This window comes from Heterodontus francisci, chromosome 34 (assembly GCF_036365525.1).
Source record: "Heterodontus francisci isolate sHetFra1 chromosome 34, sHetFra1.hap1, whole genome shotgun sequence".
Classification (NCBI taxonomy): domain Eukaryota; kingdom Metazoa; phylum Chordata; class Chondrichthyes; order Heterodontiformes; family Heterodontidae; genus Heterodontus; species Heterodontus francisci.
The window spans coordinates 12,517,253-12,543,857 of NC_090404.1; the positions used below are offsets into that span (position 1 = coordinate 12,517,253).

Consider the following 26,605-nt stretch of genomic DNA (forward strand, 5'->3'; position numbering starts at 1 on the left):
AGTTTTGTGTCATCTGCAAATTTGGATATATTACATTTAGTTCCCTCATCTAAATCATTAACATATATTGTGAATAGCTGGGGTCCTAGCACCAATCCCTGCGGTACCCCACTAGTCACTGCCTGCCATTCGGAGAAAGACCCATTTATTCTTACTCTTTGTTTCCTGTCTGCCAACCAATTTTCTATCTATCACAATACACTACCCCCAATCCCATGCGCTTTAATTTTCCATGCTAACCTCTTATGTGGGACTTCGTCAAAAGCCTTCTGAAAGTCCAAATAAACCACATCCACTGGCTCCCCCTCATTAACTCTACTAGTTACATCCTCGAAGAATTCTAGTAGATTTGTCAAGCATGATTTCCCTTTCAAGAATCTATGCTGAATCTGTCCGATTCTACCACTGTTCTCCAAGTGCTCTGCTATAAAATCTTTAATAATGGACTCTAGAATTTTACCCACTACTGACGTCAGGCTGACTGGTCTATAATTCCTTGTTTTCCCTCTTCCTCCCTTTTTAAATAGTGGGGTTACATTAGCTACCATTCAATCTGTAGGAACTGTTCCAGAGTTTATAGAATCTTGGAAGATGACCACCAATGCATCCACTATTTCTAGGGCCACTTCCTTAAGTCCTCTCGAATGTAGATTATCAGGCCCTGGGGATTTATTGGTCTTCAATCCCATCAACTTTCCCAACACCATTTCTCTACCAATACTGATTTCCTTCAGTTCCTCTCTCTCACTAAGCCCTGTGTTCCCCAACATTTCTGATATGATAGTTGTGTCCTCCTTTGTGAAGACAGAACCAAAGTATGCATTTAGTTGGTCAGCCATTTCTTTGTTCCCCATAATAAATTCCCGTTTCTGACTGTAAGGGACCTATATTTGTCTTCACCAATCTTTTTCTCTTCACATACCTATAGAAACTTTTACAGTCAGTTTTTATATTCCCCACAAGCTTACTCTCGTACTCCCCTTCTTAATCAATCCCTTAGTCCTCCTTTGCTGAATTCTAAACTGCTGCCAATCCTCAGGTCTGTTCTTTTTTCTGGCGAATTTGTATGCCTCTTCCTTGGATCTAATGCCATCTCTAATTTCCCTTGTAAGCCATGGTTTGGCTACACATCACATTTTACTTTTGCACCAGACAAGAATAAACAATTGTTGCAGTTCCTCCATTTACAATTTAAATGTTTGCCATTGCTTATCCCCCGTCATCCCTTTTAGTAACGTTTCCCAATCCATCATAGCCAACTCATGCCTCATACCTTCGTAGTTTCCTTTAGTAAGATTCAGGACCCTTGTCTCAAAATCAGCTACGTCACTCTCCACCTTGATGAAAAATTCTATCATATTATGGTCGCTCATCCCCAAGGGGTCTCGCACAACTAGATTGTCAATTATTCCTCTCTCATTACACAATATCCAGTCTAGGATGGCCAGTTCTCCAGTTGGTTCCTCAACGTATTGGTCCAGAAAACCATTCCGTATACACTCCAAGAATTCCTCCTCTACGGTATTGTGACTAATTTGATTTGCCCAATCTATATGCAGATTTAAAGTCACCCATAATTGCAGATTAAGTCATATAAAATAAACCTGTTTAAAATAGCACGTTAACTGCTCGTACAATTATACAACAGACATTTGTTCTCCAGATAAAGAAGGACCTGCAGCATGTTTCCAGGAATTCCCTGATTTATTGATGTGAGTGTTAGACACCAGGATAACTAAAAATATATGACCAGGAACACCCACAGGAATGCAATCCCAACAGTTACTCTGGGATCACTCTCACTGTGAAACTCCACCACCGACCCTGCAAAAGGTTGTAAGCTTAGGGAGTGGGGCCTGCAGGACTGGACTGTAAGAAAGCTGGGTTTCAGTATCCTGACAAATATATGGCGAGGAACCAGAGGAATCCTTACTCAGGAACTGTCAGGGGATTTACCTGCCAGTGTGGGTCGAGGGGTGAATGTTCCCTCACACCCTGAACTGTCTTACACTGAACCCAACTTAAATCAAGATGAATTCAGTTTCCAGGAGAACAGGGTCAAATATCACCCACAACTAAGGAACACAAAAGCAGTCATTAGAGAAGCTATGAGATCTTTGGAAAAGAAGATGGTGCATGATTGTGGAAACAATAGCAAAAGCTTTTCTAGCTATGTCAGGAGTGAGAAGATGGTTAAAGATGGTTTCAAGCCACCGAGAGATAGTTCAGGACAGATTGAAATAGATTGCCAGGCTATGACAGAGCAGTTAAATGACTATTTCACATTATTCCGCATTCCTGTAGATGATGCTCAGATTCCAGCTGTGGGATGTGCTGGCAACAATATCATAAAATAGAAAATTTCAAACAAGATGGCGCTCCAGATCCAGATGATATCTGTTTAAAGAGATGGGACGGGGGCTCTGTGAGCCCCTTGCCCATATGTTCAACAGCTCAGTAAAGTTAGGGATTGTTCTCTGAGATTGGAAGGAAGCTCACATAGTTCCCATTTTCCAAATCAGGAACAAATCAGAGCCAGGGAGTTACAGGTCTATCAGTGTGAGCTCGATCACAGGGAAGATGCTTGAAGGGATCCTAACTGATGCTGTTTCTGATCACAGGGGAAGAGAAGAAGCCATTAGAGACACAACACGGCTTCCGGAAAAGCAGGTTGCATCTTACAAACTTGTTTGTGTTTTGTGAAGAAGTTGCTGTGTTGGTGGATGAGGGGAATCCGGTTGACATTGTCTATCTCAGGATGTAATCCAACAACAAGTTGCACTTACATTCAGGTTGTGGGTTTGGAGGAGGTTACAGAGATATTGAGGATCCAGTTGACATTATCTCAGGGGTGTTAAACCTATTTTCCAAGGTGGGTCTGATCCGATAGCCTGGCACTGGGTGAGGGCCACATTCAGCAGAAGTTATTAAAATAGAACTAGATGCAGATAAAGTAGATCGGTACTTACTGACATTTAGATTTTATTCACTGATACTGCTGCTCCCGATATCTGGCACCTCTTAGCTTGAACCATCCCATCAATATTGGGGCTGAGGCCTGTCTTAAATAAAACAAAAGGACCACTTGTCATCACAGAATTCTAGAAATTAACAGCACAGAAGGAGGCCATTCGGCCTATCGTGCCTGTGTCAGCCGAAAAAGTTATTCAGCCTAATCCCACTTTCCAGCTCTTATTCCATAGCCCTGTAAGTTAAAGCACCTCAAGTGCATATCCAAGTGTTTTGTTTTTTAAATGTGATGAGGGTTTCTGCCTCTACCACCCTTCCAGGCAGTGAGTTCCAGACCCCCAGCACCCTCTGGGTGAAAAATTTCCTCAACTCCCCTCTAATCCTTCCATCAATTATTTGAAATCTCTGCCCCGTTTTTGTTTTTAGCATAACCGCTCTCTCATCTATTGACTTCAATGTGATGGAAACTGACAGTTGGAACCTGTCAGCATTTGAAAGACATTTACAAATGATTCAAGGGTTTCTTACAGTTGGGATCTTTCTCTCTTCTGTCCACTCGAGGTGTTGGGTAACAGATTTTCCCCTGTGAATATCGAGCTGGAGTATTGGGCTGTGATGTGTTTCCTTGTTCATCTTATTGACTCTAAATATTGAATCTTGTGGTTTCAGACACCAGATCAAGCTGACAACAATATTGTCTTTCACTGACTTTATTAACAGCATTGTAATAATACAAACAGAGTATAGTTACCCGATCCGGAGAACAGAGATAATACAGTGGATTCAGAGCTCTCTCCTCCCCAGGTCTGATCTAACAAGCTGCAGCTACACTGGCGATATTTATATTTAACTTGTTAATTACATTCATGATCAGCCCCTGCTCGAACCATAACCACAAGGATACCTGTGCATTTCTCTGACAGTGAGCACAAGGCTGTGTCTCTATCACCTACAGCTACCGTTTCCTTGTTACACATCTCCATACAAAGACCATCTCTTTACACATCCCCTTTCTACATAATTGCACCAGACATGAGCAAGGATGTGAGGCTCATTAATCTACACCCACATTTCAGAACAGCAAAGGTTATACTGGGACAAAGGTTCAGTTATTTTCCGTTACAGGTAAAATACAAAGCAGTAGAGCAGCATACTGGCAGTTTAAGAGAGACTCCTCAGACTGCAGGTTCCTGTTAAATATATTTCCTGAGTGGATTTAAATTAAACCCAGGTTTGCAGGCATGATGCTCTTTTCACACATCGAAGGTGAGAGAGAGGCTGTGGGGGACACACTAAGTGACTGTGTTTTTTGTTTAGTGATCCTGGGCGTGTTACCGTTACCTTCCCTGGATCCCAAGACTTGGAGAGGCACTCTGGAAGGTAGGGGGAGCTGGGACTTGTCCATGAGAGTAACCAGAGGTATGAGAACTGAAATAAACTAGAGCTAGGCAGGAGAAAAGGCAGATAAATGGAGCAGTCGCTCACAGGCCATCAACTAGTCTCCTCTTAACCTGGAGAAATATAGAACACAACACACATTTCCACGAAAACAGATTTATTTGACAGCGATCCAGAAAATTAAACTTCAGCCCAGTTAGCGGGGTTATTAACATCAGCAGAAATAAAGGATGTGATTAACAGCAGAATCCAACCACTGCAGTCACATGTGAACGCGCTGGTGCGTCAGCAAGTGAGACGATCGAGTGAATCCTTTCCCACACACGGAGCAAGTGAACGGCCTCTCCCCAGTGTGAACTCGCTGGTGTGTCAGCAGGTTGGATGAAGAAGCGAATCCCTTCCCACACACAGAGCAGGGGAACGGCCTCTCCCCAGTGTGAACTCGCTGGTGTGTCACCAAGTTGGATGAAGAAGTGAATCCCTTCCCACACACGGAGCAGGTAAGCGGTCTCTCCCCAGTGTGAACTCGCTGATGTTGAATCAGGTGAGATGACTGTCTGAAGCTCTTCTCACAGTGAGAGCAACTGAATGGTCTCTCGTCAGTGTGAACAAGCTGGTGTTTAATTAGATCTGGTGAGATTTTAAAGCAGTTCCCACAGTCTGAACATTTAAAAGGCCTCTCATTTGTATGCACTCGCTGGTGTAACTGGAGGTTGGACGACAGAGCGAATCCCTTCCCACACATGGAGCAGGTGAATGGCCTCTCCCCGGTGTGACTGCGCCGATGAGTTTCCAGCTGGGATGGACAAGTGAATCCCTTCCCACAATCCCCACATTTCCATCGTTTCTCCGTGGTGCGGGTGTCTTTATGTCTCTCCAGGTTGGATGATCAGTTGAAGCCTCGTCCACACACAGAACACAGTTTCTCACCGCTGTGAATGGTGCGATGTTTTTTCAGTCTGTGTAACTAGTTAAAATTCTTTCCACAGTCAGTGGACTGGAACACTCTCACTCGTGTGCGTTTGTCTCGGTGCTTTCCAGTCACAATGATGTTTGAAATCTTTTCCCACAGACAGAAGAGACAAACAAACACTTCTCCTTCTACATTCAAAAGGTGATGATATGCAGGTCCTGATGAATCAAGTGACTCTGTCTGATCTTGACGTGACGTTAGGTTTGAGTTTCCCGTCTGCAAATCCTCCCCTTCTAATACCCTGTCAAGGAAGTTTACAAAAGTCATCACTGTCAGTACAGGATAGAAATACAGAACAGACAATTCTAGTTTCTATGGAACATTCTTTCCTTTCTCATTTCTCAAAACTGTAAATCCCATCCCACACACTCTCCCTCCTCCCTGTTCTGAAATCCAAACCCATCGGACCATCTCCAACTTTTTACCTGTCAGACAACTTTGCTATCCTCCTCGAAGGTGCTGACTCTGGTTGGGTTCAGTTCTTCACTCACTGATTCCCCTCTCTCTCCTCCCTTGAAGATGCCGACTCTGGTTGGGTTCAGTTCTTCACTCACTGGTTCCCCTCTCTCTCCTCCCTTGAAGATGCTGACTCTGTCTGGGTGTATGTGCTCTCTCACCCTCCTCTGACATCGCCCAGTTATGGAAATGGCCTCGCCCTGACCACTCTCCATTTCTCCTTCTGATACAGACACTCTCTGACCATCACTATATGATATAATAATACAGCGCAGGAGACCATTCAGTCCATCGTGCCTGTGCTGGCTCTCTGAAACAGCAATCTAATTAATCTCATTACACTCAATCCACAAGCACCCGGATTTTAACTCACCAGTTTGCTCTCATGCCCAGATTTCTGTCCTCAGCCTGCTGCAGTGTTCCAGCGAAGCTCAATGTAAACTCGCGGAACAGCACCTAATCTACCGATTGGGAACTCTACAGCCTTCTGGACTCAACATTGAGTTCAACAGTTTCAGACCATGACTGCCATTTTGATTGTATTTTTTCACCATGTGCCAGTCTTAAACTTGTTTTCATGTTTGTGCTTTTGAGCAGAACTGTTCATTATTCCACCATTAACACGCTCTCTGGATGAATGCTTTGTCTTTTACTACAATACCACTCCCTTTGCCTTTTGTTCCATGACATCTCTGTCATTTAATCTCTCCTTCCCTATGCCCTATCATAGACCATTCCTTTTGTTCTACTTCTCACTCCCCGCTTTCACTTGCTCAAAGACTGTTAAATTTGTAACCTTTGCCAGTTCTGATGAATGGTCGCAGACCTGAAATGTAAACTGTTTCAGATGCTGCCAGACCTGCTGAGTATTTCCAGCACTTTCTGTTTCAATTATAGTCCCATTCCTTTACGCTTTCCCCATAGTCTTGGAAAATTTCCCCTTTTGGAAATTATTGAGTCTGCTTCCTCCGCCCTTTCAGGTAGTGCAGTCCAGATCAGAACAACTCATTGCCTAAAATCATTTCTCTCACCACCAGCCCCCTCATGCCCATGCCCACACCGCCCCCCAGCGTTTCTGGCCAATTATTTTAAATCTGTGTCCTCTGGTGACTGGTCAGTGGAAACAGTTTCTCCTCTCTACTCTACGAAAACCCCTCAGAATTTTAAACACCTCTATCATATCTCCTGTTAACCTTCTCTGTTGTCAGGAGAACAATCCCAGTTTCTCCAGAGAACTGAAACCCCTCATCCCTGACATCATTCTAGCAAATCTTCTCAGCACCCTCTCTAAGGCCTTGATGTCCTTTCTAAAGTCTGGTGCCCAGAACTGTACATATTACCATAGCTGAGATCTAACTAATGATTTAAAAAGATTTACCATAACGTCCTTGCCTTTGTACTCTCTGCTTCTATTTATAAAGACAAGGATCAGTCTGCTTTTTAAACAGCTTTATCACTTTGGAACACTTTCGCACTTTGCAGGAAATCAGCTGTCCATAACCAACACCTTCTTTGAACAAAAAGATCGCTTCAAGATCACAAGGATGCATCCCTGCTTTAAACAATGGCACCTGATAGATTATATCTTGGTGTGCCAATACGACCTAAAGGACATTTTGCATACCAGAGTCATGCTGACTGTCAATCAGACCACCAGATCGTTTGCTCAGAGCTGAACTTCCATTTCAAGCCCAAGAACAGGCCGAGAGAGAACCCATCAAAGAAGTTTTGAGTCAGCAACCTGCAAGCCTCATATTGTAGAGATAGATATCAAGCAACCTTACAGACTTGACTGGAACATCCTGATCGCATTGCTGATTCCACTCCAGAAGAACTCTGGGAACACATCAAAGCTGCAGTACTGGATACTTCCAACAAAGCCATCAGACCCAACACCAAAAAGAATAGGGACTGGTTTGATGAAAATGACAAGGAAATTCAACATCTGCTAAAAATAAAAAAGTCAGCTCATCAGGTTCAGCCAGCCAGCCAAGAGCAAAAGACAGTCCACCGTCAAGCATGCAGCATCCTTCAATGTAAACTGAGGAACATCCAAAATGTCTGGTGGATGGCACTTGCAGAAAAAGCTCAACTGTACGCTGACACTGGCAACACTAGAAGTTTCTATGAAGCACTAAAATCTGTCTATGGAACAGCATATCAAACCCAAAACCCCCTGAGGAGAGCCGATGGCAAGACCATACACACCCGTAAGGACTCAGTTCTGGATCACTGGTTGGAGCACTTTGAAACTCTCCTCACTGCCAAGTGCACAGTGCATGATACTGCCATCAATCGCATCCAACAACAGCCCATCAAAGAAGAACTAGAGGAGAGCCCAACTCTGGAGGAAACTGTGACCGCCATAGAACATAGAACAGTACAGCACAGTACAGGCCCTTCGGCAAACGATGTTGTGCCGAACCTTTAACCTACTCTAGGATCAAACTACCTACATACCCTTCATACTACTATCATCCATGTACCTATCCAAGAGTCGCTTAAATGTCCCTAATGTATCTGCTTCTACTACCACCGCTGGCAGTGCATTCCACGCACCCACCACTATCTGTGTAAAGAACCTACCTCTGACATCTCCCCTAAACCTTCCTCCAATCACCTTAAAATTATGCCCCCTGGTGATAGCCCTTTCCACCCTGGGAAAAAGTCTCTGACTATCCACTCTATCTATGCCTCTCATCATCTTGTACCCCTCTATCAAGTCACCTCTCATCCTTCTTCGCTCCAATGAGAAAAGCCCTAGCACCCTCAACCTTTCTTCATAAGACATGCCCTCCAGTCCAGGCAGCATCCTGGTAAATCTCCTCTGCACCCTCTCTAAAGCTTCCACATCCTTCCTATAATGAGGCGACCAGAACATCAATGAAGATGAAGAGCAACAAAGCCCCTGAAGTCGATGGAATTCCACTGGAAGCCTTGAAGCATGATGGCCCTGCCCTATACACCAAGCTCCATGAGTTTTTCACTCCTGGGAATAGGGCAGGATTCCACGGGATCTTCGTGATCCCGTTATCATCACCATGTACAAAAACAAAGGAGAAAAATCAGACTGCTCCAACTACCGTGGGATCACCTTCCTTTCTATTGCGAGGAAGATCCTGGCTAGAAAACTTCTGAACAGACTTGTGCGCACCATTGCGGAAGAAAACCTCCCAGTGCGGTTTTGGAACAAACAGAGGCACCACAGACATGGTATTTGCACTCAGACAATGACAAGAACAGTGTCGTCAGCAAAACAAAGGCCTGTACATCACTTTCGTAGAACTCATGAAGGCATTCGACACTGCGAGCAGAGATAGACTTTGCAAAAATCCTTGAAAACTTGGGACGTCAACCTAGGTTCCTGGCCATGGTGAAACAGTTTCATGAAAATCAGTATGGACAAGTCAAGCAAAACAGCAACCTCGTGAGTCATTTCCAAATCTCCAATGGCGTGAAGCAATGATGTGTGCTGGCCCCGACCCCATTCATCATCTTTTTCAGCATGATGCTGCAGTAGGCAACGAAAGACCTTAAGGAGGAAGTTTATGTAAGCTTCCAGACTGATGGAGGTCTTTTCAACCTCCGGCATCGTCAGGCTCACACAAAGACACAAGAAAAACTCATTCCTGAACTTCTTTTCGCTGATAACTGTGCCACATCAACCATCGCCAGTGAGAATAGATCGTGATGCCTGGAGATGCTACATCAGGTGGGCTACAGACACCTTTGCGAATGAGTGAGGAAACAGCATGAAAGAGAAAAGGTGAAGGATTGCTACATTTGCCCCCAGCAGCAACTACACCTTCCCTTGTATCCGCTGTGGAGAATCTGCCGGTCACGGATAGGCCTGACTAGCCACCAGCGGGCCTGCAACTGATAACTACAACCTTCCCAAAATCTTCATCTGCAAAGAAATGCCAAATGCCGTACAAATCTAATAAAGTATTTTTATCTTGCCAGTACCAGTTTAAACTACTGACCCAGTTTAGAAAGGAAAAAAAACTCATCAACCAATCATCTACCTGCTCCCTAATTGATGCCTCTGAACTTCAGCTCTCAGCTTTCATTATCTCCGACTCCCTCTCTTGGATCACTGTTTGTTCTGTAAAAGACCAGAACAGCACCTCCTCCCTCACTGCACCAAATTCCCACACTTAGCAAATTCCTGAGTTCAGCTCGAGCAGATCTTTGTGCTGCTTACTTTGTGTGTTAGCAAAACTTCCTGTATTTAGTTTAGAGATACAGCACTGAAACAGGCCCTTCGGCCCACCGAGTCTGTGCCGACATCAACCACCCATTTATACTAATCCTACACTAAATTCCATATTCTTACCACATCCCCACCTGTCCCTATATTTCACTACCACCTACCTATACTAGGGGCAATTGCTAATGGCCAATTTACCTATCAACCTGCAAGTCTTTTGGCATGTGGGAGGAAACCGGAGCACCCGGAGGAAACCCACGCAGACACAGGGAGAACTTGCAAATTCCACACAGGCAGTACCCAGAATTGAACCCAGGTCGCTGGAGCTGTGAGGCTAACCACTGTGCCGCCCTATACTAACTAGAATCCAGAGACCCGAGTCAGGCCCTGCTGACTAGGGAACCAGTTCGAACCAGCTACCTAAGTAACTCACTTTGCAGCTGACACCAGCAGACAGCTTGTTTACCACTAAGATTGAAAGGAACTACAAATTAATACAAAAGTCAAGTTAAATGCTCAATGCAAACCTGACTACATTTTAGAAAGAGATCAACCCTTGAAATTCCCACACTTACAAAATTCCTGAATTAAACACTCTGTCACGCAGCACTCAGTCGTGGTTCTGTTACATTAACCCAGAGGCCGTGAGTTTGAATTCTGCCTTGGCAGTTTGAGAATTGGAAGTCAAAATCTGAAAATACAAAAGCTGGTTGTCAGTAGAAATGACCATGAAGTTAGATTAGATTAGATTAGAGATACAGCACTGAAACAGGCCCTTCGGCCCACCGAGTCTGTGCCGAACATCAACCACCCATCTATACTAATCCTACACTAATCCCATATTCCTACCAAACATCCCCACCTGTCCCTATATTTCCCTACCACCTACCTATACTAGTGACAATTTATAATGGCCAATTTACCTATCAACCTGCAAGTCTTTTGGCTTGTGGGAGGAAACCGGAGCACCCGGAGAAAACCCACGCAGACACAGGGAGAACTTGCAAACTCCACACAGGCAGTACCCGGAATCGAACCCGGGTCCCTGGAGCTGTGAGGCTGCGGTGCTAACCACTGTGCCGCCCTGGATTGCCGAAAAATGTTCATTTATACAGTACCTTTCCCGAACTCAGGGCATTTCAAAGCACTTTTCAGCCAATTAAGCATCTTTAAAATGTGTCATCACTCTTGTAATGTAGGAAAACTTGGGCAGCCCAAGCTGTGCACAGCAAGATCCCACAAACAGCAAAGGGATAAAGGACCGGATAGAGGCACTGATAGGATAGATAGGAAAAAAACTTTTTCCCTGAGCGGAGGGGTCAATAACCAGGGGCACAGATTTAAGGTAAGGGGCAGGAGGTTTAGAGGGGATTTGAGGAAAAGATTTTTCACCCAGAGGGTGGTTGGAATTTGGAACGCACTGCCAGAAGGTGTGGTAGAGGTAGGAACGCTCTCAACATTTAAGTATTTAGATGAGCGCTTGAAACGCCATAGCATACAAGGCTCTGGACCAAGTGCTGGAAAATGGGATTGGGATAGGTGCTTGATGGCTGGCACAGACACGATGGGCAGAAGGGCCTCTTTCTGTGCTGTATAACTCGATGACATTTTTGCAATTAACATAAAATTGGTTCATTAATGTCCCCCACAAGATGGAAACCTGCCGTCCTTACCCGGTCTGGGCCTGTCTACGTGACTGAAGTCTTACACTAACAGGGGTGACCATTAACTGCCCCTGAAGTGACTGAACGAGCCACTCAGTCGTATGAAACTGGTTCAAAGAGGCGGCCGCCCACTACCAGCACCTTCTCAAGGGCCGACTAGGGACAGGGTAATAAATACCAACCCACATCCCAAGAATGAATTAGTAAAAACTTGCAGCCAGTCCTTTCCTCAAAGGGACTGGTGGAAAATCTGAAGCCCACCCACTGGAGACACCAAAACCCATCCAAGCTCAGTAATTATCAACCAGGTTTTCTCGCACCCATTGCCTCTTCCTCAAAGGCTGTGACATTAAAATCCCCGTGTTTCAGTGTTTTAAGTGGCTCCAGTCAGAGTGGTGTCCTCCCCAGGAGAGAGAGCAGCCGCCTCCCACTCGAGCCCCAGGCTCTCTCCGCGGCCTTGCTCCCAGCCGCTCACCTGCTACTGCTCAGCTCGATGGCCCACCTGTACCATTCCGCGCCGTTACCGAGCCCCGCCCCCGTTGCCATTGCAACGCCCGCGATCGTTAACCGTTCCAAAGATTCTCGACGCGAAAAAAATCACCCAACAATCTCTGCTCACGCAGGTCGCGCACGCGTGCCAGCTGCGTTCGGGGCTGAAACGTCAGACGTCATCGCCACCATCTTTGTTCGGGGCAAAACTCCTCCAACGCCATTAAGCCGAGCGAAATGAAGTGCTACTGCCCCATAGAAAGATGGACGCCACACATAAGCCCATTTCACAACATTCTGCGTCTCCGACGCATCTGCTCTGATGATGCAACCTTCCATGACGGCGCTTCTGATATGTCTTCCTTTTTCCTCAACCAAAGATTCTTCCCACTGTGGTTGACAGGGCCCTCAAACGTGTCCGGCCCATTTCCAGCAACTCTACCCTCACCCGTTCCTCTCCCTCCCAGAACCGCGACAGGGTTCCCCTTGTCCTCACTTTCCAGCCTCCACATCCAAAGGATCATCCTCCGCCATTTCCGCCACCTCCAGCATGATGCCACTACCAAACGCATCTTCCCCTGTCAGCATTCCGAAGGGATTGCTCCCTCCGCGACACCCTGGTCCACTCCTCCATTACCCCCACCACCTCGTCCCCTTCCCCTGCAATCGCAGGAGGTGTAATACCTGCCCATTTACCTCCTCTCTCCTCACTATCCAAGGCCCCAAACACTCCTTTCAGGTGAAGCAGCAATTTTTTACTACTTTCAATTTAGAATATGGTATTCACTGCTCACAATATGGTCTCCTCTACATTAGGGAGACCAAATGCAGACTGGGTGACTGCTTTGTGGAAACCCTCCACTCAGTCTGAAAGCATAACCCTGAGCTTCTGGTTGATTGCCATTTCAACACTCCCACCACCACCGCCCCCCCCCCCCCCCCGCTCTCATGCCCACATCTCTGTCCTGGGATTGCTACAGTGTTCCAGTGAACATCAACGCAAGCTCGAGGAACAGCATCTCATTTACCAATTCGGCACACTACAGCCTGCCAGACTAAACATTGAGTTCAATAATTTCAGAGCATAACAGGACCCCTTTTTATTTTTAGTTATTTTTCTTTTTTCCTTTTTATTTTGTACGAGTTTATTTTATTTTAGTTTGTTTAGTTTTTTTCTACTATGCCTACCCACTGTTTTTTTCATGTTTGTGATTGGGGCCAGGCTGTTCAGTATTCTGTCAATTAACACACACTGAACTAAGGCCATACCATTAACATACCGTTTGCCTTTGCTCCATGACCTTCTGGTCAGTTATTCTCTTTCACCTTGTCTGAGCAACACCTTCTCTTTTGTTATCTGTTGCCACACTCCCACTTTACTTGCTTAAAACCTATTACATTTCTGGCTCTGCAAGTTCTGATGAAGGGTCACTGACCAAAAATGTTAACTCTGCTTCTCTATCCACAGATGCTGCCAGACCTGCTGAGTATTTCCAGCATTTCTTGTTTTTATTTCACAATATTGCTTTGCCAGTTCTGATGCAAGGTCACTGACCTGAAACGTTAACTCTGCTTCTCTCTCCACAGATGCTGCCTGACCTGTTGTGTATTTCCAGCAGTTTCTGTTTTTATTTCACAATATTGCGTCTTTTATTTTTCTTTTGCAAGCTGGGATGGACCATATTTGCTGTTCTTCTCCGGGAAAGTATTATGCAGGTATATTTTAATTCTAATGTTGGTTTATTTGTACCCATTTGTCTCCCATTACAAAGATGGCCGATATCTCTAACCCCCATCGGATTTTCAATGGCGGGGCTACTACCCACCATTCCGCGCGGAAGTGAATCTGCTCTATTGATACTTCAGGTGTCCAACGCGCAGCCGTAGTGCTGGACTATATCTGGAGCATGCGTTGTGTCACTTTGATTGGAGCTGTGTGAGTGTTGGTGACGGTTTTGTTGTGGGTGAGAATCGGACTGACAGGCGGTTCGGGAGGAGATTGTGGGCGCAGGGGAGGAGCCGGGAGTGGCCTGACGCCCCGAATGAAAGGCCATAGGCCTCGGTTTACCCCGCGGTGACAAGCCCAGGGGAGCGGGGACACTGGCTGCCACCCTGTACAAGTCTTGGTGGGGGACAGTGATGGATTCAGTAAACTGAGAGATTACAGCGATTGGGAAAGATTGAGCAAGGTGGAGCTTTTTCATTCAAAAAACAGAAGACTTTGTGGTGACATGATAGAGCTCTTTAAAATTATCAATGGGTTGGACAGAGATGTTTCCAAATCTATAGGCCATGAATACAGTTACTAATAAATCCAACAGGGAAAAAAGGAGAGATTTCTCTACTCAGAGTGGGTAGAATGTGGAAGTGGTTGAGATAAATAAGTTGAGATGCTTTCAAAAGGAGAGTAGATGAAAGCATGAGAGCAAGGGGAATGAAAAGGTCTGCTGAAATGAGGTAGATGGAATGGGAGCAGACTGATGAGGGGAATGGAATATAAAAGTAGTGATATTTTGCTGCAGTTGCACAGGGCATTGGTGAGACTGCATCTCGAGTATTATATACAGTTTTGGTCTCTTCACTTAAGAAAGGGTATGATTGCAATGGAAGCAGTTCACAGAATGTTCTCTGGACTGATTCCTGGGATGAGAGGGTTGTCTTATGAGGAAAGGTTGGACAGGTTGGGTCTATATTCATTGGAGTTTTGAAGGATGAGAGGTGATCTTATTAAAACATAAAATCCTGAGGGAACTTGACAGGGTGGATGTTGAAAGGTTATTTCTCCTTGTGGGAGATATAAAACTAGGGGCACAATTTAAAAATAAGCGGTCTCCCTTTTAAGACAGAGATACATATGAATTAGGAGCAGGAGTAGGCCACTCAGCCCTTCAAGCCTGCTCTGCCATTCAATAAGTTCATGGCTGAACTGATTACTCCACATTTCCACCTACCCCCTGATAACCTTCCACCCCCTTGCTTATCAAGAATCTATCTACCTCTGCCTTAAAAATATTCAAAGACTCTGCTTCCACCACCTATTAAGGAAGAGAATTCCAAAGAATTCACAACCCCCTGAGAGAAAATATTTCTCCTCATCTCTGTCTTAAATGTGCAACCCCTTATTTTTAAACAGTGACTCCTAGTTCTAGATTCTCCCACAAGGGGAGACATCCTTTCCACATGTGTCCTGTCAAGACCCCTCAGGATCTTTTATGTTTCAGTCAAGTCACCTCTTACTCTTCTAAATTCCAGTGGATACAAGCCTAGCCTGTCCAATTTTTCCTCATAAGACAGCCTGCCCATTCCAGGACTGGTAAATCTTCTCTGTATGCCTCCAGTGCATTTACATCCTTCCTAAATAAGGAGACCAGCACTGTACACAATACTCCAGATGTGGTCTCACCAATGTCCTGTATAGCTGAAGCATAACCTCCCTACTTTTGTATTCAGTTCCCCTCGCAGAGAAAGTTTTTTTTCTCTCAGAGATTCACCTGCTCTGAGTGTGGAAAGGAACTCACTTGATCATTCCACCTGCTGACATACCAGCGAGTTCTCACAGGGGAGAGACCATTCACCTGTGTGTCTGGGAAAGGATTCACAGTAACCTATCACTTCCTGAGATACCATCTTGTTCACAAAGATAAGAGACCTTTTAAGTGTTATGACTGTGAGAATAGATTTAAAAGCAGTCTGTTGACACAACAGTGAGTTCACACCGGACAGAAGTCATTCACCTGCTCCATGTGTGGGAAAGGATTTGCTAATTCAGACAACCTGCTGAGACACCAGCAAGTTCACAAGTGATTGCAGGGTTTGTATTCTGCTGTTATTGCTGCTGTTAATCACATCCAGAATTGATCCCTGACTGGAAGCCTGTTTTCAATTGGGTTTCCAAGGGCTGCGTACTTGGCTGCTTGCTTTTTGTGGTATATATCAATGATTTGCACTTAAGTTTAGGAGTTATGATCAAGAAGTTTGCAGATGATATAAGAAATTGATCGTGCGGGTGACAGGAAGAAAACTGGAGACTGCAGGAAAATATCAATGGACTGGTCAGATGGGTAGAAAATTGGAAAATGGAATTCAATCCAGAGGAGTGTGAGGTAATGGATTTGGGGACGGCAAACAAGACAAGGGAATGAACAGTTTGTGTTTGGATCTTGAAAGGTGTAGAAGAACAGAAGAATCTTGGAGTACATGTCCCCAGATATCTGAAGGTAGCAGGACAGGTCAATAAAGCGGTCAAGAAGGCATACAGGATACTTTTATTAGTATTAAAGCAGGGAGGTTATGCTAGAACTGTATAAAACACTAGTTAGCACTCCCTCCCCCACCTCTGCAGCTAGAGAACTGCATAGAGGTCTGGTCTTCACATTAGCCAACTGTGGAGTAAGACTCAATCAATTAATTAATTAGCATAAAACTAAAGCCAATTTGATGATGCGAACATATGAATTAGGAGCAGAAGTAGGCCATTCGGCCCCTCGAGCCTGCTCATCCATTCAGTAAGATCATGGCTGATCTGTTTGTGTTTCGAATTCCACACTCCCATCTACCCCGATAACTTTTGATTCCCTTGCCTAACAAGAATCTATCTACCTCCACCTTAAAAATATTCAATGACCCCCGCCGCCACCACCTTCTGAGGCAGAGTTCCAAAGTCGCACAACCCTCTGAGAAAAAAATTCTCCCCATTTCTGTCCTAAAAGGGTGACCCCTCATTTTAAAACAGTTCTCACTAGTTCTGGACTCACCCACAAGTGGAAACATCGTTTCCACATCCACCTTGTCAAGAGGTTTCAGGATCTTATATACTTCAATAAAGTCTCCCCTCACTCTTCTAAACTCCAGTGTAAACAAGCCCAGTCTGTCCAACCTTTCCTCATAAGACAACCCACTCATTCCAGGTGTCAGTCTAGTAAACCTCCTCTGAATTGCTTCCAACGCATTTACATCCCTCCTTAAATAAGCAGACCAAAACTGCACACAGTATTCGAGATGTGGCCCTATGTAGCTGAAGCATAACATCCTTGCTTTTATTTTCAATTCCTCTCCAAATAAAAGATAGCATTCCATTAGCCTTCTTTATTACTTCTTGTACCTGCATACTAACTTTTTGTGACTCTTGCCCTAGAACACCTAGATCCCTTTGCATCCCAGAATGCTGCAGTCATTCTCCATTTATGTAATACTCTGCTTTTGTATTCTTCCTGCCAAAGTGGAGAACTTCACATTTTCCCACATTATACTCTATCTGCCAGATTTTTGCCCACTCACTCAACCTATCTATATCAGTCTGCAACCTCCTTATGTCCTTTTCACAACGTACTTTCCTACCTATCTTTGTGGTTTTTTTAATTCATTCATGGGATGTGGCCGTCACTGGTTATGCCAGCATTTATTGCCCATCCCTAATTGCCCTTGAGAAGGTGGTGGTGAGCTGCCTTCTTGAACCGCTGCAGTCCTCTGCGTGTCATCTGCAAATTTAACTGTCATGCCATTGCTCCCCTGCTGAAATCCACTCATCACATCCTGCCACTCAGAAAAGGACCCATTTATGCAGACTCTGCTTTCTGCCAGCCAATCTTCTAGCCATGCTAATATGTTACCTCCTACACCATGAGCTCCTACTTTGCGCAATAATTTTTTATGTGGCACCTTGTCATACCTTCGGGAAATCAAAGTACAGTACGTCAACAGACTCCCCTTTATCCACAGTGCATGTTACTCCTTCAAAGAACTCCAATAAATTCGTTAAACATGATTTCCCTTTCACAAAACCACACTGACTATTCCCGATTACCTTGAGTTTTTCTAAGTGCCCAGCTATAACCTCCTTACTGATTGTTTCTAACACTTCCCCATGACAGACATCAAGCTAACTGCCCTATAGTTATCTGTTTTATGCCTCCGCCCGCTTATTGAATAGAGGGGTTATATTTGTGACTTTCCAGTCTGATAGAACCTTTCCAGAATCTAGCAAATTTTGAAAAATTAACACCAACATATCTACTACCTCATTAGCCACCTCTTTTAAGATCCTAGGATGTAGTCCATCAGGACCCATGGGCTTGCCAGCCCGCAGCTCTATCAGGTTGCTCAGTAACGCTTCCCTGGTGATTGTAATTTCACCGAGTCCCTCTCTTCCTTCCACCTCCTGATTTATAGCTATTACTGGAATGTTTGTAGTGTCTATAGTGAAGACGGAAGTAAAATATTTGTTCATTTCATCCACCCTTTCCTTATTATCTACTATTAACTCCCCATTCTCTCTCTCTCCAGAGGACCAACACTAGCTTTATTTACTCTTTTTTTCTTTTTCAATACCTGTAGAAACTCTTGCTATCCATTTTTACATTTCCAGCTAGCATCTTCTCATTTCTTTCTCCTGATTAAGATTTTAGTCATTCACTGCCATTCTTTATATTCTGACCAATCTTCTGGCCTGCCACTCATTTTTGTGCAATTCTATGCTTTCTCCCTAAGTTTGATGCTTTCCTTAACTTCTTCAGTTAACCACGGATGGTGGGTCCTCCCCTTAGAATTTTTTTTTATAGTAGGAATATACTTATTCTGAGTATTCTGAAATATCCCCTTAAATGTCTGCCACTGCTTCTATATTGATCTGACTGCTAGCCTAGTATCCAGTTCACTTCAGCTAGCTCAGCTTTCATGCCCACACAGTTGCTCTTATTTAAGTTTAAAGTATTGGTCTAAGACTCACTCTTCTCTCTTTCAAACTGGATGTAAAAGTCAATCGTATTGTGGTCGCTGCTACCTGGAGGTGCCTTTACTCTGAGATAATCAATTAATCCTGTCAAATTACACAATATTAAGTCCACTATAACCTGCTGTCTGGTTGGTTCCAGAACGTGCTGCTCTAAGAAACGATTTCAAAAGCATTCTATGAACTCCAGGCTACTATTGCCAATCTGATTTTTCCAGATTATATGTACATTAAAATCACCCTTGATTATTGCCATCCCTTTATCACAAGCACCCAATATTTCTTCTTGGATACTCCATCCTACATTGTGATTACTGTTAGGGGGCATGTAGACTACTCCCACTCGTGACTTCTTTCCCCGACTATTACTCATCTTCACCCAAACTCCTGAAACAAGGTGATCCCTAAGTATTGCACCAATGCCATCCCTGATTAACAGTGCTACTCTTCCACCTTTACCCAGCTTTCTATTATTCTTGAATGTCAAATACCCCTCAATATTCAGGACTCAATCCTTGTCATCCTGCAGCCACATCTCTGTAAAGGCTATCAACATACATTGAAGTATATAAATATGATCTATCAGTTCCTCTACTTTGTTATGGGAGACAGAATAGGAGGAAGCTGCTATTTATTTTATTTATTTATTTTTTATTCAGAGATACAGCACTGAAACAGATCCTTCGGCCCACCGAGTCTGTGCCGACCGTCAACCACCCATTTATACTAACCCTGCACTAATCCCATATTTTTACCACATCCCCACCTGTCCCTATATTCCCCTACCACCTACCTATACTAGGGGCAATTTATAATGGCCAATTTACCTATCAACCTGCAAGTCTTTGGTGGTGGGAGGAAACCAGAGTACCTGGCGAAAACCCACGCAGACACAGGGGTGGCGCAGTTGTTAGCACTGCAGCATCACAGCTCCAGGGACCCGGGTTCAATTCTGGGTACTGCCTGCGTGGAGTTTACAACTTCTCCCGAGTCATTGACGCAGCTCCCGACCAATTGAAAGAGGGGGCGGGGCTGCATGACCTATGAGGGACTCGCCCACTCAGTACTGCGAGCTCCGCCCCTCGCGCTCTCCACTTGGTTGGAGGACTCACCGTCCGCAGGATCCGCCATCCATTGTTCCGGAGCTGTTGTCAATCACCTGGGCGGGCGGCTGGAGCTGAGGCCTGGAGTGCGGTTCCATACGGTGGGTTAATAAAACCAATATGTATTTTGGAATGAAGATTGAGGAAAGGCAAAATGAACGAAATGGAACAATTTTAAATGGACTGTGGGATCAGAGAGGTGTATGTACACAAATCTTTGAAGGTTACAAGACAAAGTGATAAAGCTGTTTCAAAAAGCAAACCTCGATCCTTATCTTTATAAATAGAAGCAGAGAGAACAAAGGCAAGGAGGTGATGGTAAATCTTTAGAAATCACTAGTTAGATCTCAGCTAGAGTAATGTGTTCAGTTCCGGGCACCACACTTTAGAAAGGACATCAAAGCCTTGGAGAGGTGCAGAGGAGATTTACTAGAGTGATACCAGGGTCGAGGGGTTTCAGTTCTCTGGAGAAGCTGGGATTGTTCTCCAGACAGCAGAGAAGATTTAATAGAGGTGTTCAAAATTCTGAGAGGGTTTCATAGACTAGAGAGTGTCATGGTCTTGTAGTTTTTTTCTGGGAATATGCGGTTTGCCTTTAAGGCTTGCAAAGAATCAATATTGCTTTAAGACCCAGCAAGCCTCAGGAGTTATAGGAAGGTGCATTTTTGTTGCCTTAGAAACAGCCACTGGGAGTGAATATTAAGCGATACATTTGTTACAATTCAATTTTGAACTGGCTTTTTAGTTGAAGACAGTTTGTTCTAACAGAACACACACAGACAGGCAGCTGTGGTGTTTAGCACCTGAAAAAAGAGCTCTCAACCATTTAAACAGAAGGAATAGGATTTTAGTCTGTTTAGTTATTATTATCTCTCAAAATTCGAAAAAAAAATTCAAGCTAAAAACAGAGATCTCTGGTAATTTGAACTGAAGGCAGGGAAGTTAGACTGTGACAATCATTTATCTGTCAAAAACTCTAAAGTCAGATTGATTCTATTGAAAGTGTTTGCAAGTTGTTAATTGTTGAAATTTGCTGGAGAAGGAAAGCATCAACTACTGTTGGAGTTAGTTCTACTGTGGAAGAACCTTTTTTTTCACATTGGACGGCTGTGAGAACTTCAAGCAACATTCTATCAGGACTTTTTTTAATTTATTAATTTGTGGGGTGGGGGCATCGCTGGCCAGGCCAGTATTTATTGCCCATCCCTAATTGCCCATGAGAAGGTGGTGGTGAGCTGCCTTCTTGAACCGCTGCAGTCCATGTGGGTTAGGTACACCCACAGTGCTGTTAGGAAGGGAGTTCCAGGATTTTGACCCAGCGACGGTTAAGGAACGGCGATATAGTTCCAAGTCAGGATGGTGTGTAACTTGGAGGGGAACTTGCAGGTGGTGGTGTCACCATGCATTTGCTGCCCTTGTCCTTCTAGTTGGGAGATGTCGCAGGTTTGGAAGGTGCTGTCTAAGGATCCTTGGTGCGTTGCTGCAGTGCATCTTGTAGATGGTACACACTGCTGCCACTGTGCGTCGGTGGTGGAGGGAGTGAATGTTTGTAGATGGGGTGCCAATCAAGCAGTCTGCTTTGTCTTGGATGGTGTCAAGCTTCTTGAGTGTTGTTGGAGCTGCACCCATCCAGGCCAGTGGAGAGTATTCCATCACACTCCTGATTTATGCCTTGTAGATGGTGGACAGGCTTTGGGAAGTCAGGAGTTGAGTTACTCGCTGCAGGATTCCTAGCCCCTGACCTGCTCTTGTAGCCACGGTATTTATATGGCTACTCCAGTTCAGTTTCTGGTCAATGGTAGCCCCTAGGATGTTGATAGTGGGGGGATTCAGCGATGGTAATGCCATTGAACGTCAAGGGGTGATGGTTAGATTCTCTGTTGTTGGAGATGGTCATTGCCTAGCACTTGTGTGGTGTGAATGTTACTTGCCACTTATCAGCCCAAGCCTGGATGTTGTCCTCGTCTTGCTGCATTTCTACATGGACTGCTTCAGTATCTGAGGAGTCACAAATGGTGCTGAACATTGTGCAATCATCGGTGAACATCCCCTCTTCTGACCTTATGATTGAAGGAAGGTGATTAATGAAGCAGCTGAAGATGGTTGGGCCGAGGACACTACCTTGTGGGACTCCTGCAGTGATGTCCTGGAGCTCAGATGATTGACCTCCAACAACCACAACCATCTTCCTTTGCGCTAGGTATGACTCCAACCAGCGGAGGGTTTTCCCCCTGATTCCTATTGACTTCAGTTTTGCTCGGGCTCCTTGATGCCATACTTGGTCAAATGCTGCCTTGATGTCAAGGGCAGTCACTCTCACCTCAACTCTTGAGTTCTGCTCTTTTGTCCATGTTTGAACCAATGCTGTAATGAGGTCAGGAGCTGAGTGGCCCTGGCGGAACCCAAACTGAGCCTCACTGAGCAGATTGTTGCTAAGCAAGTGCCTATTGATGGCACTGTTGATGACACCTTCCATCACTTTACCGATGATTGAGAGTAGACTGATGGGACAGTAATTGGCCGGGTTGGACTCGTTCTGCTTTTTGTGTATAGGACATACCCGGGCAATTTTTCATATTGTAGGGTAGATGCCAGTGTTGTAGCTGTACTGGAACAGCTTGGCCTGGGGCGCGGCAAGTTCTGGAGCACAGGTCTTCAGTACTATTGCCGGAATATTGTCAGGGCCCATAGCCTTTGCAGTATCCAGTGCCTTCAGTTGTTTCTTGATATCGTGCGGAGTGAATCGAATTGGCTGAAGTCTGGCATCTGTGATGCTGGGGACATCAGGTGGAGGCTTCAAGCAACATTGGACTGTAAATTTGCAAGGACTCTAATTTTTGCTATGTTAAATGTTGTTTATATCTCCATAGTGTTTAAGAATTTAGTTCTTCTGATTAAAGAGTTAATTTGTTGATTTTAAAGACACTTGGTTTGGTTAGCCTCATTCGGGGGTTAATAGACGGTACAATGTGGCTGGGTCTTTCTTTAATTTGAAAAGTTTTAAATGATATGTTAGGTGATCTGTGGAGCAACGGGATTGAGTTAACAGTGCATTTCTCCCACCACAATCAGAATCGTATATTTTGATTGGGGGCTTTGACTGGAGTGGTCGGTTGTAACAAGAGGGAGAAATTGTTTCCAGTGACAGGATGGTCAGCAATCAAAAGAACAATATTTAAAATAATTGGCCAAAGTTGCCAGGGGGTGGGGGGAGCAATGATTTTAGGCAGTGAGTTGTTCTGATCTGGAATGCACTGCCTGAAAGGGCAGAGGAAGCAGACTCAATAAAAACTTTCAAAAGGGAATTAGATTAAAAACTTCAAAGGGGAAATTTTCCAAGGCTATGGGGAAAGCACAGAGGAATGGGACTAATTAGATAGCTGTTTAAGGGAGCCAGCACAGGCACGATGGACTGAATGGCCTCCCTCTGTGCCATATGATTACGTGGATAGGAGAAATGGAGAGTGGTCAGGGAGAGACCATCACCAAAACTGGCAGATATTATAATGGACAGGAGGGCCAGGGTGTTGGAGGAGGGGAAAGAGCACATAAACCTAGACAGAGTCAGCACCTTCAGGGGAGGCAAGAGAGAGAGGAACCAGTGAGTCTGGAACTGAAGCCAGCCAGAGTCAGCACCATCAGGGGAGGAGAGAGAGAGGAACCAGTGAGTGTGGAACTGAACCAAGCCAGACTCAGCACCTTCAGGCGAGCGGAGAGAGGGGAACCAGTGAGTGTCAAATTAATATTGTCTGTTCTGAATTTCAGTCCTGTACTGACAGTGATGACTTTTGTAAACTTCTTTCACAGGGGATTAGAGGGAGGATTTGCAGATTCAAACTCAAACCAAACATCATGTCAAGATCTGACAATCACTCAATTCGTTAGGTCCTGAATTTCATCATCCTTTGAATGTGGAAGAAGAAATGTTTGTCTGTTCTGTCTGTGGAAAATGATTTCAAACATCAGTGTGACTGGAAAAGCACCGAGACACACACACACCCTAGTGACAGTGTTCCAATGCACTGACTGGAAAGAGCTTTTACCAGTTACACAGCCTGAAAAAACATTGCACCGTTCACAACGGGAGAAACTGTACACATGTTCTGTGTGTGGACGAGGCTTTGACTGGTCATCCAAGCTGGGGAAACACAAGGACACCCGTACCATGGAGAAACCATGGCAATGTGGGGACTGTGGGAAGGGATTCAGTTCGCCATGCCAGTTGGAAACTCATCGACGAAGTCACACTGGGGAGAGGCCGTTCACCTGCTCTATGTGTGGGAAGGGATTCACTCGGTCATTCAATCTGCAGCAACACCAACAAGTTCACACTGATCAGAGACCTTTTAAATGTTCTGACTGTGTGAAGAGCTTCAAAAGCAGCAATGAACTTCTGACACACCAGCACACTCACTGGGCAGAGGCCATTCACCTGCTCCATGTGTGGGAAAGGATTCACTCATTCAGCGAACCTGTTGAGACACCAGCGAGTTCATACCAGAGAGAGGCTATTCCCTTGTTCTGTGTGTGGGGAGAGATTTAATCACATATCCAATCTATGGAGTCACCAGCGAGTTCACAAATCACTGCCAGGGTTGGATTCTGCTCTTATTGCTCTTTTTGCAGCGGCGACAGGGAGAGCGAGGTGGCAGCTGGGTAAGTAAGTCCGATATATTTGGGCAGCGGCTGAACCCGAGACACTACACCTGTAGTGTCTCCCACCCGCCCTCCTCCTCTAACCAAAAAAAAAGGACTCGGTGGTGTGCAGATAAGCTAAGGCTTTTTCTATTTTTTTTTTTCGTGTGATTGGTAAAAACTTTTCGTTCCTTTTTCATTTATCTAAGTTAAGACTAAGTTAAGCTTAAGATTAAAAATGGCAGGAGATCTCAGACCCGTGTTATGCTCATCTTGCTCAATGTGGGAGCTCAGGGACACGGCTGATGTCCCTGACTCCTTCACGTGCTGGAAGTGTGTCCAGCTGCAGCTGTTGTTAGACCGCATGATGGCTCTGGAGCTGCGGATGGACTCACTCTGGAGCATCCGCGATGCTGAGGAGGTCGTGGATAGCACGTTTAGCGAATTGGTCACACCGCAGATTAGGATTGCTGAGGGTGAAAGGGAATGGGTGACCAAAAGGCAGAGAAAGAGCAGGAAGGCAGCGCAGGTGGCTCACCAGGGGAAGGCAGCAGTAGCCAGGTACATGGCACCGTGGCTGGCTCTGCTGTTCAGAAGGGCGGGAAAAAGAGTGGAAGGGCTATAGTCATCGGGAATTCGATTGTAAGGGGAGTAGATAGGCGGTTCTGTAGTCGAAAACGAGACTCCCGAATGGTATGTTGCCTCCCAGGTGCACGGGTCAGGGATGTCTCAGATCGGCTGCAGAACATTCTGAAAGGGGAGGGTGAACAGCCAGTTGTTGTTGTGCACATAGGCACCAATGATATAGGTAAAAACGGGGATGAGGTCCCACAAGCAGAATTTAGGGAGTTCGGAGCCAATTTAAAAAGTAGGACCTCAGAGGCAGTAATCTCAGGATTGCTACCAGTGCCACGTGATAGTCAGAGTAGAAATGAAAGAATAGTCAGGATGAATGCGTGGCTTGAGAGATGGTGCAGGAGGGAGGGGTTCAGATTTTTGGGACATTGGGACCGGTTCTGGGGGAGGTGGGACTATTACAAATTGGACGGTCTACACCTGGGCCGGACTGGAACAAAAGTCCTTGGGGGTGCTTTTGCTAACGCTGTTGGGGAGGGGGATGGGAACCAAATGAGGAGGTCAGTGGACAGTAAGGAGGTAGTAACTAAAGCCTGCAAGGAACTAGATAATGAAGTCAGCGTGACTAAGGGAAAGAGTAGACAGGGAGCAGATGATGAACGCAAAGGGACTGGTGGTCTGAGGTGCATTTGTTTTAATGCAAGAAGTGTAGTAGGTAAGGCAGATGAACTTAGGGCTTGGATTAGTACCTGGGAGTATGATATTGCTATTACTGAGACTTGGTTGAGGGAAGGGCATGATTGGCAACTAAATATCCCAGGATATCGATGCTTCAGGCGGGATAGAGAGGGAGGTAAAAGGGGTGGAGGAGTTGCATTACTGGTCAAAGAGGATATCACAGCTGTGCTGATGGAGGGCACTATGGAGGACTCGAGCAGTGAGGCAATATGGGCAGAACTCAGAAATAGGAAGGGTGCGGTAACAATGTTGGGGCTGTACGACAGGCCTCCCAACAGCGAGCATGAGATAGAGGTATGTAAACCGATTATGGAAAGATGTAGGAGCAACAGGGTGGTGGTGATAGGAGATTTTAATTTTCTCAACATTGACTGGGATTCACTTAGTGTTCGAGGTCTAGATGGAGCAGAATTTGTAAGGAGCATCCAGGAGGGTTTTCTAGAGCAGTATGTAAATAGTCCAACTCGGGAAGGGGCCATACTGGACCTGGTGTTGGGGAATGAGCCCGGCCAGGTGGTTGAAGTTTCAGTAGGGGACTACTTTGGGAATAGTGATCACAATTCCGTAAGTTTTAGAATACTCATGAACAAAGACGAGAGTGGTCCTAAAGGAAGAGTGCTAAATTGGGGGAAGGCCAACTATACCAAAATTCGGCAGGAGCTGGGG

The 26,605-nt window shown here is 45.1% G+C and overlaps 1 protein-coding gene across 3 annotated transcripts; it reads right to left on the minus strand.

Annotated features, from left to right (window-relative positions):
- Positions 1 to 3,677: 3,677 nt before the first annotated feature.
- Positions 3,678 to 12,339, minus strand: LOC137349073 (zinc finger protein 664-like). 3 transcript variants are annotated; one of them, XM_068014385.1, is made up of 3 exons: positions 12,273 to 12,339; positions 10,583 to 10,698; positions 3,678 to 5,582 (listed from the first exon to the last, which is right to left on the minus strand). In XM_068014385.1, exon 3 carries the CDS (start codon positions 5,111 to 5,113, stop codon positions 4,631 to 4,633), a length of 483 nt encoding a protein of 160 aa, XP_067870486.1. In that variant the 5' UTR covers positions 5,114 to 5,582; positions 10,583 to 10,698; positions 12,273 to 12,339; the 3' UTR covers positions 3,678 to 4,630. The 3 variants fall into 3 exon arrangements, with proteins under 3 accessions (XP_067870486.1, XP_067870485.1, XP_067870487.1); XM_068014384.1 differs by having other exon boundaries at positions 12,147 to 12,300; XM_068014386.1 differs by lacking the exon at positions 12,273 to 12,339 and adding an exon at positions 11,992 to 12,135.
- Positions 12,340 to 26,605: the final 14,266 nt, after the last annotated feature.